At 52.0% G+C, this 16395-nt stretch overlaps 1 protein-coding gene across 1 annotated transcript in view; it reads right to left on the bottom strand.

Annotated features, from left to right (window-relative positions):
* MMEL1 (membrane metalloendopeptidase like 1) overlaps positions 1-16395 on the bottom strand; it is a 35376-nt gene that overhangs the window by 11328 nt on the left and 7653 nt on the right. Inside the window, exons 2-10 of the mRNA XM_052654072.1 lie at positions 7700-7777; positions 6933-6992; positions 5501-5662; positions 5247-5327; positions 3331-3426; positions 2832-2950; positions 2286-2351; positions 863-997; positions 700-789 (exon numbers count right to left, since the gene is read on the bottom strand). Coding sequence (XP_052510032.1) covers positions 700-789; positions 863-997; positions 2286-2351; positions 2832-2950; positions 3331-3426; positions 5247-5327; positions 5501-5662; positions 6933-6992; positions 7700-7777 — 887 coding nt within the window. The remainder of the gene's footprint in view (positions 1-699; positions 790-862; positions 998-2285; positions 2352-2831; positions 2951-3330; positions 3427-5246; positions 5328-5500; positions 5663-6932; positions 6993-7699; positions 7778-16395) is intronic.

The following is a 16395-nucleotide window of genomic DNA, read 5'->3' as shown; positions in this document are numbered from 1 at the left end:
GCTGAGCATGAAGCTTGGCCAGTGGGGAGGGTAGGATTGGAGGGTCTGGCCACAGTGGGGGTCCCGAGCTGGGCCTGGGGACAGAAAGCCCCAGGTGGGGGTCTGCCCGACTCAGCCAGGTGAGTCCATAACCCCTATCAGGCTGTTTCCCACTCAGAAAACTGGGGACGTTGTAGCAGCCACCTCATGGGAGGGTAGCACCCCCATCCGCAGACAGACACCTGCTGATGTCTGTTGTCCTGGTGTGAAGGTGTCCCTGTTGAGTGACCGGTCCCACGGCCCCTCTCGGCAGGGGTGTATCTAGGGGTCCCATGGCCCCTCTCGAGGGGGGTGTATGTGGGGGGTCCCATGGCCCCTCTCGGGGGTGTCTTGAGGTTTAGACTGTCCTGGTGTGGAAGTATCCCTGTTGGGTGTATCTAGGGGTCCCACAGCCCCTCTCGAGGGGGTGTATCTTGGGGTCCCACGGCCCCTCTCAAGGGGGTGTATGTGGGGGTCCCATGGCCCCTCTCGGGGGGTGTCTTGAGGTTTAGACTGTCCTGGTGTGGAAGTATCTGTGTTGGGTGTATCTAGGGGTCCCACAGCTCCTCTCGTGGGGATGTATGGCCCTTCTTGGGGGGTGTATGTGGGGGGTCCCTTGGCCCCTCTCGGGGGGTGTATCGAGGCTAAGAGGAGAGGCGGGTGGGCGGGGGCGGGGCTCACCTTCAGACCGAAGCTGTTCTGGAGCTGCTCCAGGTCCATCCTGTGGTACAGGGCGGTGACGTCGTGGCGCTCCTCCTGGGGTACCGTGGCCTGCGGCAGGGCAGGTGGTCACGGGGGCCGGTGTGGCCCCCCCCTGCACCGCCCACCTGGGGCGCGGCCTCACGTTGGCCAGCTGCGTCTCCAGCTCCAGCACCTGGGCCATGTCTTCCTGAACCAGGCCGCTATTCTCGGGGAGGTTCAGGTCCTCCCGCAGCATCGTGGCCACTGACACCATGAACTGCAGGTAGGCTTCCCGTACCTGGGCCAAAGGACGCAGGACAAAGTCTGGTGGCCTCGGCCGCCTTGGCCCCCACGGTGCTCTCTGTGGGGGTGCGGTGGGCATATGACAGAGAGCAGCCCTCAGGTACTCACCCGGACAGGCGTTCCAGACAGCTTATGCCTCCCAGAACAGGGCCCTCAGCGCTGGGGCTCATGCTCCCCACCAAGCCTGGGTGGGTGGCTGCGAGCTCTGTGTGGATGGCGCCTGTGTGACCCGCACCAGGCACTCAGGGCTGGGCTTCCCGCTCCATCCCTCCTGTGCGTGACCAGGGCCTGAGACCTAATCCAGAGGACCGCACGGCCACATGTGAAGTGCAGGGCACACAGTAGGTGCTGGAAATGGCCCAGGGCTCAGGGGGCTGGCCTCAGCTGGGCACTGGGAATCAGTCCTGAGGATGTGTGCCCGTCTTGGACCCACCTTCTTTGTGGCCCATCATTTGTGGGCGGGAACCACAGAGGCCTCCTCCTCCCCGTTGCTTGGTGTCAGGCTGGGCTAGTGCCCACAGACTAGTGTTGGTGGGCTCTGCTCCCTGGCTGCCAGGTGTGAGCCCATCCACATGCTCCAGCCCCTGCTGCTCTGTTCCTTGGTCTGATCTCCCACCCCACGGCCCCTCCACAGGTCCTGCTTTTGGTCACCCTTGTCCTTTCTCTTGGCTGGTCCCATCCTTCACAGCCTAGCTCACAGTCTGCTTCTTTCGGGAGGCCCACCATATTGCTTCTGGGTTGTGGGTCATGTCACCTCCTGCCTTCCCAGCCCACTCCCAGTCTTTCCTCTCCAGCTTCCCCCTCTTCCCCTCGCTGGCTCTGCCTTACCACTATTTGGTTCCCCATTTCTCTCCTGCATGCACAAGCAGGACAGCTCAGGGAGCAGACTTAGGGCCTAGCTGGTGGCTGTGTTCAGATCTCTACAGGTCCTGAGCTGGCCGCATGGACTCTAGTTCTGCCCTGGCAAGGGGGCGGACAGGGTGTGCCCCTCGGGGCTGCAGGGCTAAGCTGATTGCCAAGCCTGGCTCCAGGGGCCCAGGGGCACCCCTGCAACAGCGACAAAGGCAGGGGTCCACGTCTGCATGTCCAGCCCTCAGCACTGGGACTGAGCCACACAGGTGCCCACAAAGGCTAGCTGTGGGACAAGGGTGGGGCAGACACACAGGGAGCTGGGCCTCAGGGGGCCCTCAAGTGACATGCAGGGGGCACGTGGAGCAGAGGGGGCAGGCAGGAAAGTGCCGGGGGTATGGGGCTGATCCAGCATCAGGCAGTCCTTGACTCACCTTCTGGTTGTTGCCCTCCTTGAAGTAGTACTCTCGGGATGGCATGCCCAGGGTGGGTTGGTCTATCTGCAGACAGAGCGTGGGAACCTGGGCACGGAGCTAGGTCCCCAGCTTCGCCCCTCCCCTAGACTGTGCCCGGCAGAACCTGAGCTCCATGTGGAGTGCATGCAGGCACCAGCCCCAACTCCTGCCCTGGGCTGGACTGCGGGTGGGCTGAGGGGAGGCCCACCTGCAGGGCCTTGGGCACCCTCTCCCGCCCCCCAAAGTGAGGGCACATTCCACACGGGTCCTCTGTGGCCTTCTAGCTGTGACCAATGGTAGCTCTCTGAAGTCAGACTTTCTGAGCTGGTGCCAAAGGCCTGGACAGAGTGTCCCAAAGACCAGCTCAGCACATGGGCTTACTCCTGGTCAGGACCTGGGTCCCAGAAACCCAGATGGTCAGCACTGGTCCCCTGTACTGCAGGTGTGGATGAGAGCAGGGCCCCGGAGCACACCAGGCCCACCCGGCCCTGTGGAGCCCCGCCTCCCCGGCCCCCTGGCTCGTACGTAGATGATGTGCCGGCTGGAGTTCTGGTCGTCGTTCCAGATGAAGAGGTCGATGAGCACCCGCCGGTTGAACTGTGCGTTCATCACGGCCAGCTGCTGTTCCAGCTCCCACTGGGGGCCTGAGGGTCAGCGCCTCATGCTGGAGACCTGCCGGCCTTGGGGTCTAGCCCAGCCCCTCATCTGATGGGGAATCCCAGAACTTGGGGGTGTAGGGGACCCTGGCTTATGGCAGCAAGCACACCAGTGGGCCTTGGAGGGGGGCTTGGGGTCGCCCTTCCCCACATTGTCCACAGGGAACAACAGTGCGGGAAGCAGAGCCTGCCCTGAGAGCCGGAGCCCTGGGTCTCTCCTTAGGGCTCTGGGAGGGATGCCGCTCTGTCGAGCTGGAGGGGACCGGCTACCCAGAGCCCACTAGCAGCTGCTGCACACTCTCCAGCTCGGGCCTAGAAGGCCTCGGCTCCAAGGAGCCCCAGGCCCAGGGCCACCTGCCCTGCCTTACCTACGCTCTTGTTCCACTTGTCCATGGCCACTGGCCAGCCTCCCACCACCTCCAGGATATTCAGCAGGGGCTGTGAGTCTCGCTTCTCTATCTCACCTGAAAGGGGAGGAATGGTCACTCACCCGATGCCCGAGGGGTGTGTGTATGTGTGTGACACCTGCTGCACACCCAGGTATGCTGACGCCCAGCGCTATGTCCGACCCTCCCTACACAGATTCTGCAGAGTGGGACATGTGGGGCCCTGGAAAGAGCAGAGACGGGACACAGGCGGGGAGGGGCCCAGGGTTGATGAAAGCCCAGGTGCCACCAGGACGAGGGTATTGGGGGCTGTGACCTGCAGCAGGCGGGATTCAGGAGGCCCAGGCAGCACTCTGGGCAAGGGTGGGGGACCAACTCGATGGTGGGGAAGCCCTCGAACCCTCCAATCCCAGCATCGGGTGGCTGAACTGCTGGCAGAGCTTGACACACAACCTCCCAGTGTGGTGGTTCAGGAAGCTTGGGAGAACCTGGGTCCAGAATCAGTGTGGGTGGGAACAGAGAGGCCTGTGGAGTAGGCAGAGGCTCCGGGTGGGGAGGGACTGGCCAGCCACTTGATCTGGATCGGCTCGAGAGCCGGCTGGTGGGGGAGCGGTCCAGGGGGAGGGGGGCCAGGGCCTGGGGGAGTGAGAAGTATGGTATCCCACATGGCTGGTGAGGGCACACTGGGCTTGCTTTCTTGGGTCCCAAGCTGAGGCAGGTTCAAAACTGAGGGAGTCCTGGCAGTCTCGGGTCGGTTGTGACAAGAGTCACTGGCTTCCTGGGCTGGTTCCCATAGGTGAGGGACTGGCCACCAGGCTGCAGGCCATGGGTCACACCTGTACTTTTATACTCAGTCTGGCATTGTCCTTTTGAATATTTGGTCTCTCAGGTCAGAAACTCTATACATGTGGGAACCGAGGACACCGCCTTCACCTGGCAGGTGCCGGCCAGACCAGATCAGGTGACCTCTTGTTTCCATGGGGAGGGGAGAGTGCACCAGCCAGAGACTCCACAGAGACACCCAGATGATGCTGGGGTCCCCACAAGTCCTGCTCTCAAGTACACCAGGAACAAGCCTTTCCTTCCAGAGAACCTGGGGAAACAGCCAGCTTTGAACCTTGGCACCGAAGAACTGTCCCCAGAGCAGCCAAAAGCATGGGCTAGGCTTGAAAGCCCCAAGGCAGGTGGCCAAGGGAAGATGGCTGGAGGGGCCCAAGTGTTTGAATCCTCTTAATAGGGACCAGCTCCCCGAGAAATCCCCCAACATACCCCCAACATACACACAGGCATACACATACTCACACAAATCACACAGACACACAGACACATATACATATACATACACACACACACAAAGACACATACACGTATACACACAAGCATACAAAGACATACACACAAACACATATGCCTATACACACAAAGACATACATATGCATATGTATAGACACACGCATACATATACACAGACACACACAAAAACTTAATACGCATATCCACATGTATATGTATACACACATACACACAAATGCATAAATACAGACATACATACACCAATACACATTCAAACGTATACACACACATTCCTACACACGCATATATACACAAGCACACACACAATAGACATACATTCGCATCTATGCATACATGCATCCTTCACTATCTCCCTCCAGCCTGAACATGTCGCCCATAAGGGACAGGGTGTGAGCTGGTTCTGGGTAGCTGGCAGTCAGCCCATGCTCACAGGAAGCTTGGACCCTATGGTCAGGTGGGGTGGGGGGGTGGTGGGCACACGGTCCCCCTAGGTGAGTTTGAAGTGGTGCCCTGTCCCTTGCTCTGCTGAGGGCCATGGGGTCCTAGAACAGGGTCCTGGCAGGGCGGCCCCATTGGCCACTCACTTTCATTCATGCAGGAGCGGTAGAGCACCTTGGCCTTCTGCACGGCTGGCCGGTCTTTGGTGGTGGAGTTCTCCAGCACCGCTGCGGGCAGAGAAGCCGAACAGAGGCCTCAGGTGACTGCTGGTGGCAGGGAAGGGTCCAAGTCCCAGCCCAGGGTGAGGCTTCATCTCAAGGGACTCCCTCTCCCCAGCCCGCTGGGTGAGGAGGGCTCTGCTGGCCATCCCTCTGCTCCCCGTGGTGGAAGCTGTGCTCACCTTTGAGGATGATCTCCAGCTCGTCCCGAAGGATGTCAAAGACGCTATAGCGCGAGTTGGTCTCAGGGATCACGTGGCGCCGCAGCCAGCCCCCGCATGCGTACTGGTAGAAGTCGTCACACGGCTCCATGGACGGGTCCATGTTCTGGAGGATCCTGGCAGCTGTTCGTCCCCAGGGGGTGTGGATGGAAAGGGGAGACCCAGTGTGGATGGCCCGATGGGCAGTTAGATATTCAGTCACAGCCAAGGGCCCTCGGCAGCGTCAGTCACCCTGGGACCTCAGGGCTGTTGTAAGCAGGGGCTCCAGCTCTAGTGTGTGTTAGTTGCTCAGTCATGTCTGACTCTTTGCGATCCCATGGACTGTAGCCCCCAGGCTCCTCTGTCCATGGGATTCTCCAGACAAGAACACTGGAGTGGGTTGCTATTTCCTTCTCCAGGGGACCTTCCCAACCCAGGAATTGAACCCAAGTCTCCTGCATTGCAGGTGGATTCTTTACCGTCTGAGCCACCAGGGAAGCCCCCAGCTCTAGGGACTCCAGTTATCAGCCACACAACCTTGGACCCCTGTGACTGCTCTGATCCTCCCCTTCCACATCTGCAAATCTGCGATGCTGGTTGTCTGAGCCCACCTGGCTTGCAGCAAGTGCTCGACGCTGGCCCTGCCCCAGAGCCCTGAAATGGGTCACTGTGTCCGTGGGGGATGGTCGCTGTCATCCACCACGGGGCTTCATTTCCTGCTGGAGGGCTGTTTTTGTCCCCAGAACCCCAAGTGGCAGGGACAGTGGTCGGATGCTTTCAGCCGGGCTGGCCAGGCTGGAACCCCACCCAGGACCCTCCCTCACCTTCTAATTTACGTGTCTGGGACCTCACAGGAGGCAGCACTACAGGGGTCTCCTCATGGCCCCAATGTGGGCGGAAGAATCACATTGCTGAGGTTTTACACTAGTGTTTCTTTGCACCATTTTCACTGTGTTTGATCTGCAAATAGCTGCACATGGCACACAATTTTAAGATGAATTCCTGGGAGAAAACTTGAGAGTGTGTGTTTGTGTGTTCTTCTTTCTGTAAATGCGAAAAAGAGCATGTGGGGTCCCTGTGCTAGCTTTGCTGTGGTCACAAGGGCCTCAGCGGGCAGGGAGCGGCTTCCTGGGCGGCACAAGGGGTGAGACACCTGCAGAGGAGTCCCTGCCTGTGTTCACAGCCGGGTCTGCCCACCAGCCCAGTGCCGTGTGTGTGTGTGTGTGTGTGTGTGTGTGTGTATATGGGTGTATGTGTATATGTGTAGGTATGTGCATATATGTATATGTGTTTATGTATGGGTGTGTATGTGTATAAATGTGTGTGTGGCTCCTCCTGGCCTTGGGCAGTGCCTGCACCACCATCACTGCTACCCTCCTACCTGGGGCAACGCTTGGCAGGGAGGCGGGCTTACCTGCCATCACACAGCCAGGGGTGGTGCAGGTCTCGGCCTTGTCCTTGGAGGTTTTGATCTCTGCAGGTAAGGAGCGACGAGTGTGAGTGCAGGCCAAGGATGGTCAGGTGCCAGTAGGGCAGGCAGGGGTGGGTGGGGCACCCATGGGGTGGGGACGGCTGCAGTGCGCAGGGTCAAGCTTCAAAGTCATCCCACCCCCATGTGGCCCAGCCTGGGCCCTGAGGGCATCCTCCCCGGGTTGCCCAGGCCTGGGCCTTAAGTGAGGGTAAGCTTACTCTGGCTTGACCCCTGTAGTGACGCTGGAGCCCCTTTACACCCTCTGAGCCACCTCTGAGGGCTGAAGCCAGCCGTGGTGCCTTCCACCCCGTGGGCCCAGCCGTCTCTCACCCATGAGCTGTCACCTCCTCCAGGCAGCCTGCTTGTGCTGCCCTGTCACTGTACGCCCCTACTCTCTCCCTACTCTCAACCCCCACCATCCGGCCATGTCCGTGGAGCAGCTCCCAGCAGGGCTGCAGTATGACTCCTGCCGGTCCCCAGGCTTGGGGAAACATCCTGCATCTAGTAGGTCCTCACGACTGCATCCCTGCCACTGCCTCCCCCCACCTCCCGGACACTGTGTCCTGGGCAGGACCACCCTCCTGCTGCACACTCCAGCTTGCAGTGGAACCCGGCCTGGCTATAGGCTCCCCGGCCCTTGCTGGTGGCCTGGCCCATGGGGGTGCAGATTCCTAGCCCCCTCCCCGTGTTGAGAGGGGAGGCGGGGCTACCTCGGGGTGCTCGTTTTACAGTGTTCTTCTCTTCCTTGGAGAAGCAAAGCCGGCTAGAAAAGAGTGGCAGCCGCTTCCCTGGGGAGAAACACAGCACTCAGCTCTGGGGTGGTAAGGCCTGTCTGGGGCAGCACAGACATTCTCTTGCGGCAGTGGGGGGCCGAATCGTGCATGGGGTGGTGGCCCCTGCCCCCTGTAATGGGGGCAGGTCACCAGTCAACCAAGACAGGGGCCCCAGCAGAACTCAACTCTGAGTGGAGGGGGCGGGGCTTCCCTGGCTTGCCAGTCTCTCTCCGGGCCTGCCTGCCTGGCCCCCCTCCCACTGCTGGACCCACAGGGGTCCTGAGGCAGGACCTCTTCCCCTAACGAAGTACCTTCTGACATCCTCCTTGACCGGGGGATCATGGGCCTCACCCAGGTCAGGGTAGCCAGCTTCTGGGGTCTGCTAAGGCAGGGACAATGCACTCCTTGAAGGTGAAAGGATGTCCTCTGGTGGGGGTAACCTCCCGACCCATTCTCCACACCCTCAGCTCCAGCCCCGCCACTTTTCCTGGCAGCTGAGAGCACAAAGCTGCCCTCCATCATTTGTCTACTGCGTGGGAGGGGCCACTGCTTGGTCAGCATCGGCCTGAAGGGGTTGTGAGGACGGGTCAGTGGCAGGAGGGGGTTGATCAGGTCCAGGGAGAGTGCCCACCAGCCCTGGCCACCTTCGCCACCAGGCAGACACACGGAGGGCCTTGTCCAGGTTAAGGCTGTGAGCACTACAACTGGGGGGGGGGGGGTGCAGGAGGCCCTGGACATGCTGGTGTCCCCTGGGGGCTGTGGTCTGGGATAGGGCTGGGGAGAGGAGTTTCCCCGCCATCTGTTTCTTCGTCCGTGAGTCCAACTTGTGTTAATATTATCAACCAGCCCTGGTGCTGGACCCTGGAGAATCAGATTTAAGGCCCACACAGGCCCTGCCCTTAGGGACCCCCGGTTCAGTAGAAACAGGAGAAAAGTGATACGTAGACTGAGGTAAACTGTAAAAGCAAATCTGAGCTTTGGAGATGAGGAGGACAGTCGCACAGATCGGAAATAGAAATGCAGTGCTGAGTGGGTGCGACATCTGTCTGCCCCATGGGTATGTGCCAGTTACAAAAACCCACAGGGCTTCCAGACAATGGCCATGCCTTTGTGGAAGAGTGGACTAGCTATCTGCGCTCTGGCCAAAGAGACAGCGGTGAGTTTGGGGTGGCAGGGAGGACAGGGAGGAAGAGGCCTTTGCTTCTGATTAGGGCACAGATTGTGGCTCCCACATGAATAAGGACAGCAAGCTGGAGAAGTGACATGAGAATTTTAGAAAGCAGCAGAGAGCTGAAGACATAAAGAAACCCAAATGAATTCCACAAACAGCCAAGGCCTGCCTCCCAGGACCAGAGGGACCTGTGGCTGTTTCACCTGTGCCTGGGGCAGGAGGAGGGGGAAGGGGAGGGGCAGGAGGAGGAGCATGCCTCCTACAGAGTGGAAGGATTTGTAACAAGCCCTTTGCACCTGCTGGGTAAAGAATCCGCCTGCAAAGCAGGAAACACAAGAGATGCAGTTTTGATCCCTGGGTCAGGAAGATCTTCGGGAGAAGGAAATGGCAACCCACTCCAGTATTCTTGCCTGAAAAATCTCATGGAGAGAGGAGCCTGGTGGGCTACAGCCCATGGGGTCCCAGAGAGCTGGACATGACTGAGTGGCTAAACATGCACGCCTGCACTGCACCTGCCCTTGGGCTGGTGGGAGGGATACTGGATTCCAAGGAGCCCCCGTCATACAAGGCTCTCTTTCTTTCTCTGGGGCCTCCCCTGATGCACTGCAGTGATGCAGATGAAGGCAGGGCCAGGGTAGGAAAGCTGGGAGAAATCCTCCCCCATGAGAAAGCAGGCAAATGTGACCCATAACCAAGAAAATAAACAAAAGCCCAAAGTGGATTTGTTGGTGAACACATATCAGTTATATAACAGATAAAAGTTATTTAACTTATTTAACTTCTATGCAGAGTACATCATGCAAAATGCCAGGCTGGATGAATCACAAGCTGGAATAAACATTGCTGGGAGAAATATCAACAACCTCAGATATGCAGATGATATCACTCTAATGGCAGAAAGTGAAGAGGAATAAAGAGCCTCTTGATGAGGGTGAAAGAGGAGAGTGAAAAGCTGGCTTAAAACTCAGCATTCAAAAATCGAAGATCATGGCATCCAGTCCCATCACTTCATGGCAAATAGATAGGGAAAAACTGGAAACACTGACACATTTTATTTTCTTGGGCTCCAAAATCACTGCAGATGGTGACTGCAGCCATGAAATTAAAAGATGCTTGCTCCTTGGAAGAAAAGCTATGACAAACCTAGACAGCATATTAGAAAGCAGAGACATTTCTTTGCTGACAAAGGTTCATATAATCAAAGCTATGGTTTTTCCAGTAGTCATGCATGGATGTGAGATTTGGACTATAAAGAAAGCTGAGCACTGAAGAATTGATGCTTTTGAACTGTGGTGTTGGAGAAGACTCTTGGGAGTCCCTTGGACTGCAAGGAGATCAAACCAGTCAATCCTAAAGGAAATCCAACCTGAATGTTCATTGGAAGGACTGATGCTGAAGCTGAAGCTCCAATACTTTGGCGACCTGATGTGAAGAGCCAAATCACTGGAAAAAACCCTGCATAGTATACACTCTCTGGTATAAAGATCAATGCAACAAAATAGAGGATCCAGAAATGAACCCACACAAATATAGTCTACTGATATTTGACAGAGGCACAAAGGCAATTCAATGGAGAAAGTATAGCCATTCAATAAATGTTTCAAAATGAACAACTGGACATTCAAATACAAAAACAAACCAAAAAATTAGACACAGGCCTTATATCTTACACAAAAATTAACTCAAAATGAACTATAGAGATAAATATAATACACACAGTTTTAACATTTCTTGAAGTAGACAGGAGAAAATCTACAAGACCTTGGTTTGGTGACCTTTAAAATAGGACACAAATAGCATGATCCAGGAAAGAAAATACTTGACAAGTGAGACTTAAAAAAGAGTTAAACTGAGACTTGAGAATTAAAGTGAAAAATTTTGCTCTGTGAAAGTCTTGCTAAGAATGAAAATATGAGCCACAAACTGAGAGAAAATATTTGCAAACACGTATTTGATGAAACACTGGTATCCAAAAGTTACAAAGAACTTTTAAAACTCAAAAGTAAGAGAACATAAAAGATATGAAGACACCTAACCAAAGAAAATATGCAGTTGAAAAGTAAACATATGGAAAGATGCTTAGCATCATTTTTCATTAGGGAATGTACATTGAAACAACAGTGAGGTAGCATAACAGACCTATTTGAATGGGCAAAATAAGCAACTGATGATATCAACTGCTAGTAAGGCTAGAGAGCACTGGGAACTCTCACTCATTGCTGGTAGGGATGAAAAATGCTACAGTTGGAACTGTTGTCTTAGAAGACAGTTTGCCAGTTTCTTGCAAAACCAGTCTTACAACATGACCAGCAACTCCACTCCTAGGTGGCTACACAACTGACTTCAAAACTTATGTCTATGCAAAAACCTAAATGTGAATATCTACAGCAGCTTTATCTATAACTTCAAAAAAACTAGAAGCAACCCTGATGTCCTTCAATAGGATAATGAATAAACTGCATTACATTTATTGAATGGAATTATCATTCAGCAATAAAAAGGAAAAAGCGATCAAGTCACAAAAAGATGTGAATGAATCTTAAGTTGTATATTGCTAAGTGAAAGAAGCCAGATTGAAAAAGCTACATACATTGATTCCAATTATATGATATTCCAGGAAAACAAAGCTATAGCTAAAGTAAACAATGATTGCCAGGGATTTGGTGGAAGGTATGAAGTAGAGGTGGTGCTGGTGGATTCAGGAGAGGTGAAGCACAGGGAAATTTAGGGCAGTGAAACTATTCTTTCTAATACTGTAATGGTGGATATGACATATTAAACACTTGCAAAAAACCACAGAACTTTATACCAGAGAGCATAAACACTGATGCATATAAATTTTAAAAAGACCATTTAGAAGGTCAGGAGACCCCAGGATGAAGTGCAGCATGAGAATTTAAATATATCACAGTGCATGCAGTAACCTCACTGAAAGGGGTGGACGCACAACATGCTGAGCTCACTCACCTTCGAAATGAGTAGATTCCACAAGACTGAAGGCAAAAGAGCTGTGTGTAGCACTGCCCTCTAGTTGATAAAGTTCTCCCTCATGGGAATACACACTAGCAATTCTGAAACCGTGATATGAGTATGTTGGAATTGAATAAGTAGGCAAGTAAATAACAGAAGGCCAGGTGCATCAATGCTGCAAGAGGAGTTACAGATAAACAAGGAGAGGGGGCAGAACGATCCATGTGGTCATGGATTAGAGGTAGGGACATCAAAATAAATTTATGTTTAGCTTACATACACAGACAGATACATATACAAATGTTTATAGATAAAATGAAAGACATTAGCCTACAGATCCCAAAACTGCAATATATCTCAAGTAGGACAAATACAAAGAAACTGCATGTAGCAGTATTAACATCAAATTACTAAGAACTACAGAGAGGGAGAGAGAGAGACATTTGTAAAAGCAGCCAGAGGAGAAAAAGACTTCAATTCAGGGGAGCTACAAATAGAGTGGGACTTCCCTGGTGGCTCACTGGTAAAGACTCTGCCTGCCAATGCAGGAGATATGGGTTCAGTCCCTGGGTTGGGTAGATTCCCGGGAGAAGGAAATGGCAACCTGCTCCAGTATTCTTGTCTGGGAAATCCCATGATCGGAAGAGCCTGGCGGGCTATAGTCCCTAGGGTCCCAAAGAGTTGGACACAACTTAGCAACTAAATGACAGTGACAATAAGATTAATGGCTGGCTTCTCATCACAAATAATGTTGGTCAGGAGATGATGGAATGAACCCTTGAATGGATGCATGAAGAAAACAAACTATCAACTTAGAATTCTATATTCAGCAAAAATTTAGTTAACAAGTGAAAATGAAATGAAGATATCACAGGTAAAAATGGAGAGGATTTGTCTCCATTACAGATGCACTCACTACAACAAACATTGGGTTGGCCAAAAAGTTCATTTGGGCATTCTGTAGCATCTCACAAATGAACTTTTTGGCCTACCCAATACTAAAGAAAGGATTCCCACAGGAAGAACAGGTAACCACAGGAAGGAATGGGAATGTGGGAAGGAATGACCATGACCAGAAAGGAAAGCATAGTGTAAATGGGGTGAATGAAGCATCATGGGGACCCAAACAGTGCATCTGTCTGACCTGCTGCCTGTCTAGTCAGACAAAACCAGAACCTATGACGAGCACTGTGGAGGTAAGTTCACTTCTTCTCCATGCTGCGTCCCCCTCTCACTTCCTCCACTGCGTTCCCAGCACAGGCTGCTGTAACTTTCTGAGTGGGGAACATTCCTTGGGCAAGTTCATTTGATGCTACAGCTCAAGAATTGCCTGAGGATGCAGTGGGATATTGAGGAACATTTTTGAAATGGAATAAGGCAAGACCACTGTGTTTGTGCACATCACGTTTAACTTCAGTTCAGTTCAGTTCAGTCGCTCAGTCGTGTCCGACTCTTTGCGACCCCATGAATCGCAGCACGCCAGGCCTCCCTGTCCATCACCAACTCCCGGAGTTCACTCAGACTCACGTCCATCGAGTCCGTGATGCCATCCAGCCATCTTATCCTCTGTCGTCCCCTTTTCCTCCTGACCCCAATCCCTCCTAGCATCAGAGTCTTTTCCCATGAGTCAACTCTTCACATGAGGTGGCCAAAGTACTGGAGTTTCAGCTTTAGCATCATTCCTTCCAAAGAAATCCCAGGGCTGATCTCCTTCAGGATGGACTGGTTGGATCTCCTTGCAGTCTAAAGGACTCTCAAGAGTCTTCTCCAACACCACAGTTCAAAAGCATCAATTCTTCGGTGCTCAGCCTTCTTCACAGTCCAACTCTCACATCCATACATGACCACAGGAAAAACCATAGCCTTGGCTAGACAGACGTTAGTCAGCAAAGTAATGTCTCTGCTTTGAATATGCTATCTAGGTTGGTCATAACTTTTCTTCCAAGGAGTAAGCCTCTTTTAATTTCATGGCTGCAGTCACCATCTGCAGTGCTTACATGGCCTCATTTGTGTCACCACCTCCACTTTTCTGATGAGAAAACCAGCCGGCTTGCGAAGTCATGCACCTATGGCCAGTCACTAGTGAGTGGGCAAGTTTGGCCATCCAGACTCCATATTCTCATTCAAAATTTGTTCTTCTGAGCAAGAGAAAAAGCAAATCAGCAAGGGTTTGACACAAAAGCTGAAGAGGGATGAAGTCTTCCTCTAAATCTAAAATAGGATCAATGGACACAAGCAAACAGACCCTCAAAAGGGATATTTCCCCGATGATTCCAGAAAGAAGTACCCTTCCTTATACCAGATTGACATGTGTCCATTCTTTGTTCTTTTTTATATATGCTTGAATAATTATTTTCATACAGACTCTCTACATTAGAAAATAACTAACTTTTCCTTTGAATGATCTGTTCTCCTAAAGGTTGGCCTTGATGTGAATAGTTTGTTACCTCTTTCTGTCTCTCTGCCCTTCCTGTTTCTGTCTCTATATCTAACAAAAGAGGGCAAAGAAGAACTTTACTGGGTGGAAAACAACTGTCCTCGCTGGAGAATGTATAATCCCAGGCTGATTGTCATGCAGGTATGGAGCATGAGTCTACATGATCCTGTGGTCAAGGAAACCTCAAGCTGAGAAATTAATTTTAGGCTGGTAGTGTCTCCAGGTGCCTGATGGAGATAAACACACAATATTCTCTGGAGGAAAACTTAGCTCAAGTAACAAAGGATTCTCATAGACAAAGCCAATTTGAACATGCGCTTAGGTTTATGAAAAGACCAGCTTCTATGAGTGAGAAACAGCTAACAGCAGGACTAGAACCCCAAGGATTCATATTTTGGCATTATCTGATCTAGAACGTGTGGAGGCTGGCATCACGGGCCCCAGACCTTGACATCTCTCTGCCGCTATGCCTTAGTAGTTGCTACTCCTGAGGAGGCAGAAAACATGTCCTCCCTCTCTTCAGTGCTGGTTTGCCTCTGTAGCTTTGGTAACGATGCGTTCCAGTTGTGAGGCTAGGCCCTAAGTGTGCTCCTACTTGTCTCCATGAATTTCTCCATGGAGAAGGATGTGCTTGTCCTTATAGGAGGATGAAGTTCATTGTACAGAGCTGCCCCAGCTGAGCCTGACCCACATTAGGTGAGCTGCCCCCAGCCCACTGATGAATGTGTGTTGTGATAAATAATTGTTGTCTTAAGCCCCTGAGTAGGGGGGCAATTTGTTAGGCAGCAGTAGCTAGCTGATGTAGAAATAACTCAAGTATGTTTGAAATATTTTTTTAAAAAAGGAAAAAAATCAATTTGGAAAAAAATCCCCCTTGGAAATTATAGAAATAAAAAATGTAATTGTTGAAACTGAATTTTAAAAAATCCAAAATGGATGGGTCAAGTGGAAGATACAACAGAACTGAAGAGAGATTTAGTGAATTTGAATGTAGTTCTAAAGGGTTTCCCCACAATGTGGGGCAAAATCAAAGAGATGGAAATTTTTCCTCTAAAAGATATATGGAAGGTAGAGTGAGAAAAATTGAGTGCATACATAATCAGAATTTAAGAAGGAGAAAAACGATTACATGGGAGCATGTGTGTGCACTTGTGCCAAGTCATTTCAGTCACATCTGACTCTTTGTAAGCCCATGGACTGTGGCCCACCAGGCTCCTCTGTCCATGGAATTCTCCAGGCAAGAATACTGGAGTGGGTTGCCATGGCCTTCTCCAGGGGATCCTCCCTACTCAGGAATCGAACATGTCTCGTATGTCTCTTGCATTGGCAGGCGGGTTGTTTACCTCTAGTGCCACCTGCGAAGCCACAATATTAAAAAGACAGTAGCAACAAGTTTCCAACATTAATAAATGTTATTAATGTTCAGATTCAAGAATCACAACAGACCCAAAACAGAATAAATAAAGAGGGCCCATAGTTAGGCGCCTCGTGGTAAAAATGCAGGATACCAGGGGGAAAACAGTTCAGTGGGGAAAAAGTTCATCTGACAAGAAGGACAACTCATAACAGTGGCAGTGGAAGTCAGAGACAGTAAAGGTAAACATTCAGAATAGTGAGTCTATAACTAAGTCCAGATTTTTAAACCAGTTAAATCATTACTGAAGGATGAGTACCAAATAAAGTGATTTTCAAATAAATAAAACCAAGGTTTGCAATTGAAAAGAGTATTTCAAAGCTGTGCTTCCCAAATCCGCTTGATCACAAGAAAGGCCTAACATGCTGGTTATACATAGTACAGTTTCAGAGGTCTTACCTTATAACATTTCTTGGTTTTGCCCAGATGGAGGCCTGTTACGGACTAAATGTTTGTCTCCCCCTCCCCACTCCCTATTAATGTGTTGAAGCCTTAACCCCCAGTGTGACTGCTCTGGTGATGGCAGTCAGGAGGTCATGAAGGTTAAATGAGGCATATGGTGGGGTCCTGATCCAGCGGGGCTGGTATCTTATAAGAAGAGGAAGACACCCCAGAACTGACCCTCTCTGCCACATGAGGGC

This window comes from Budorcas taxicolor, chromosome 16 (assembly GCF_023091745.1).
Source record: "Budorcas taxicolor isolate Tak-1 chromosome 16, Takin1.1, whole genome shotgun sequence".
NCBI classification, from domain to species: domain Eukaryota; kingdom Metazoa; phylum Chordata; class Mammalia; order Artiodactyla; family Bovidae; genus Budorcas; species Budorcas taxicolor.
This window is presented reverse-complemented; position numbering and strand designations above follow the sequence as displayed.